The sequence below is a fragment of the Sinohyriopsis cumingii genome, chromosome 18 (genome assembly GCF_028554795.1).
Source record: "Sinohyriopsis cumingii isolate HCF-2022 chromosome 18, ASM2855479v2, whole genome shotgun sequence".
Taxonomy (NCBI): domain Eukaryota; kingdom Metazoa; phylum Mollusca; class Bivalvia; order Unionida; family Unionidae; genus Sinohyriopsis; species Sinohyriopsis cumingii.
The window spans coordinates 96,132,603-96,135,893 of record NC_142978.1 but is presented as its reverse complement, the minus strand read 5'-3'; the positions used below and the strand labels follow the sequence as shown (position 1 = coordinate 96,135,893).

At 31.4% G+C, this 3,291-nt stretch overlaps 1 protein-coding gene across 2 annotated transcripts in view; it reads left to right on the top strand.

The window, feature by feature from the left end:
* Positions 1–2,133, top strand: part of LOC149777541 (uncharacterized) — an 8,901-nt gene extending 6,768 nt beyond the window's left edge. For both annotated transcript variants that reach the window (XM_089942136.1, XM_089942135.1), the window contains exon 4: positions 1,820–2,133. In XM_089942136.1, the coding sequence (XP_089798262.1) occupies positions 1,820–1,992 (173 nt within the window). In that variant the 3' untranslated portion in view covers positions 1,993–2,133. The remainder of the gene's footprint in view (positions 1–1,819) is intronic.
* Positions 2,134–3,291: the final 1,158 nt, after the last annotated feature.

Sequence of the window (3,291 nt, the reverse complement as noted above, 5' to 3'; positions counted from 1 at the left end):
ATGTTAATTTTATTTTTAAAATTCACTTGATCTTTGAAAACGGAAATTTTGTAATTGTTAATTTCATAGTTCTATTTGTAAAATGAATAAACACAAACTATCAAAAGTTCACGTGTCTAGATTAATGTTAAATGTTGGATACCAATTTACATTTGTATGGTTATGAGACAGACAGGATTCAGATTACATTTCTTTTTCCTGTATTGTCTCTTCATTTGTTTCTTAGTACCAAACTTTCCACTGTATCTAAATCTTAATAAATAATGTGCTAATGTAAAATATACCCAAAGATAAACTCATGGTGAATTCACTTCTTGATGGGCATCAATGCCGCATTGTTCATTGTGCACAGTTTCCGAACCACACAGACAACCACATCTTAATGCTGATATTCTAAAGAATACACAATAACCTTTATATCAGTCCCAAAAATGCTTCAAATCTAACTTTTGAATCACCACCGAAACGAGAACAAAAATGCTCTAAAAATAAATTACTGAACCGGAAGTAATATTCGTTACCTGAGTTCATACTAGGGATTCCGGTGCAGTTGTCAAATGTGACTCTCCAGAATTATTGTAGAGAGGTGTCCTTCCCGTACACTTGTCAAGTTTGTCTCTCCAGGAACGTCCGGTGCAATTGTAAAATTTGTTCTCCATATATCTATGCTGATATTGTAGTTTTCATGATATCCACACATTGTTTGCATATAGCCATATAATATTAAAGTAGTAATGAAAATGAAATGGATGTACCAGCTATAAGTAAAAGCCTCGCAGCTTTCAACAAAAAATAAATCTGTATCAAATTTAAATGATTCGCCAGCAATTGATCGATTTCCTTGTCTCGACAGTTGAAGTTTATAAAGGTTTATCCAGGATTTTAACTTGTTACCTTATGATTTTTAGATAATTAACACTTAATTCTTTGCCACATACGGTTGATAAATATACGTAATACAAGCAATTCATATCATATTTAAATAATTAAAAATTTTGAATGAAGTCTTTGTAGCAAACAATTAGATAATTTAACATTGTACCATGTTCATAACTCCAGAAAGGAAATAAGCATTTATTCATGCGCCCTTCTTGTGTGTTTTATAACATTTCTAGCTACTTAAATATACTTCCGCCATTTTTTCTCGAGATTAGATTTTATTTATATAACTCTTCGCAAGTATAAAAATTCAGTTAAATTTAGCATCGTCATTCATGCAATATGTAATCGATTCTCAAATTTCAGGACTTTACGAATCTTGTACAACATGTGATTCAGTTCACGAATGTAAATACGAGTACCAAAAAAACCCCCATCAAATTAAGATGTTGAAGTCACTGGTCTGCACAAAACTTAATCTCTGCAGAAGGACATTTTTGCTGACAAAGGATCATCAAGAATTTGGAACGAAAAGTACTACCAATAAGAGTTAATTATAGGCTGGGCAGAAAATGTCCTATATTTGTACTTAGGATTCGAATAGGACGCAGTAAAGAACCAATAATTGTACTTGTAGCTGTCACATGAAATTTTTAAAACAATATTTATAAAATTTGTATTATCCTTTCTTCCATAATATTATGTGAAAAGTGAAAATAAATTTAATCAAAATTTATCTCACTTATACAGATAAGCTTAGGTGCTTCAAAAGAATTTTAAATTTTTGCAGAAAGTCTGGATACGTTTGCGCTCTTTCGGCACCTCGGTAAAAGACCTTTTATGGTTTTTTTTTTGTTTTTGTTGTTGTTAATGTTGTTGTTGTTGCCGGTATTTCCGTATTGAATCATTCTATTAATTGGTGTTCATTTCTGTTTTGTAGGTCATTACGGGATATTCTTGAAGCAGATAAGGCGTCAGATGCGACGATGTCGGTCGAGGGGTGTGGGGAAGCCGACACCCAGATGTCAGCTCCGAACAATCATTAACACTTTCATTCGAATTAGTGATAAATTGCGGAACGTTACGTTTACTTGCCATCCTAGCGCCATCTAAGTTTCTCTTGATTAACAAAATTAACTGTTAATTAACGAAATTGAATATTATTTTTTTTCAACTAGTTTGAAATCGATTTTTAAAATTCATTTATTCATAGCATAGTGCCAATATTCCGTCCGAATAAAACATTTTCAATTATTGTCTATTATTACCTTTCTTATACTACATGTTACGAAATCTGATGTAATTTTAACTAAAGAATCGTAAATTATAAATTTAAATAAGCAGTGATTCATTCCTGACCTAAAATGGACAAAAAATTCATTCTGTTGAAAATGAATGTTGAATGCAAGTCCGGTTCTATGAATTTAGTATCCCGCATGTTGAATTCCCGTCTGTTTACACGAGGTCAGTATCTCGTATGTTCAATTCAAGCCTGTTCGTATAAACTCAATATCTTGTATGTGGAATTCTAGTCTGGTTCTATGATCTTAGAATCCAGTATGTTTGTATCATAAATAAAAAGCGCCTTACAGTTTTATTATCTCTTGGTGCACATGTGGTAGTGCAGTCACAATGATTTGCACAATCACATTTTAAAAATTATTCCTTTTTGACGTTCACACACGTTCGTGCACACATATGAAGGAAGAAAGAGAGATTTCAACAGAATGAAATATATGTGATTTATCCAAAACTAAACGTGGCAGTGATCCGGACAAGTAATATAGATAACAAAGAAGCGTAAAATAGATTTAAATACTACTACAAATAAAGGATTGCAATTATCCGATACTTTTGAGACTCTGCATAAAGGAGAATGCTACAACACTTCTAATTCGACATTTTCGTTGGCTTGTGCTTCGTGCGCATAGGCTTACATGTAGGGGCTTAAACTAAGTAATAAGACAAGGTAAAACCATGTTTCTAAAATATAAATGTGTTTCTCTAATATATATATATATATATATATATATATATATATATATATATATATATATATATATATATATATATATATATATATATATAAAGTAAAATAATTAAAAATAACGTATAGTGAATAAATTCCTAGAATATTTTCCTAAATTGCACTGTCAATACCCTTATGTACGTGCTAGCACCACTGAAGAATCAGTTCTAAATCCAAAAGGTTTCTACTTCTAGGTAATCCCGTGAACGTAGAATATCACTGAAGTCCTTGAAAGTTTCACATAATCCGACAGAATGATTTAAATGTTTTAAGTCCTTGACTAATTTCAAAATATTCATCAAGGTACTGTCTGTTTTATAATAACTATTTTCCACTGTGCTAGTCCGACGAACAATAATACATAAATTACCATTTCCACTCTC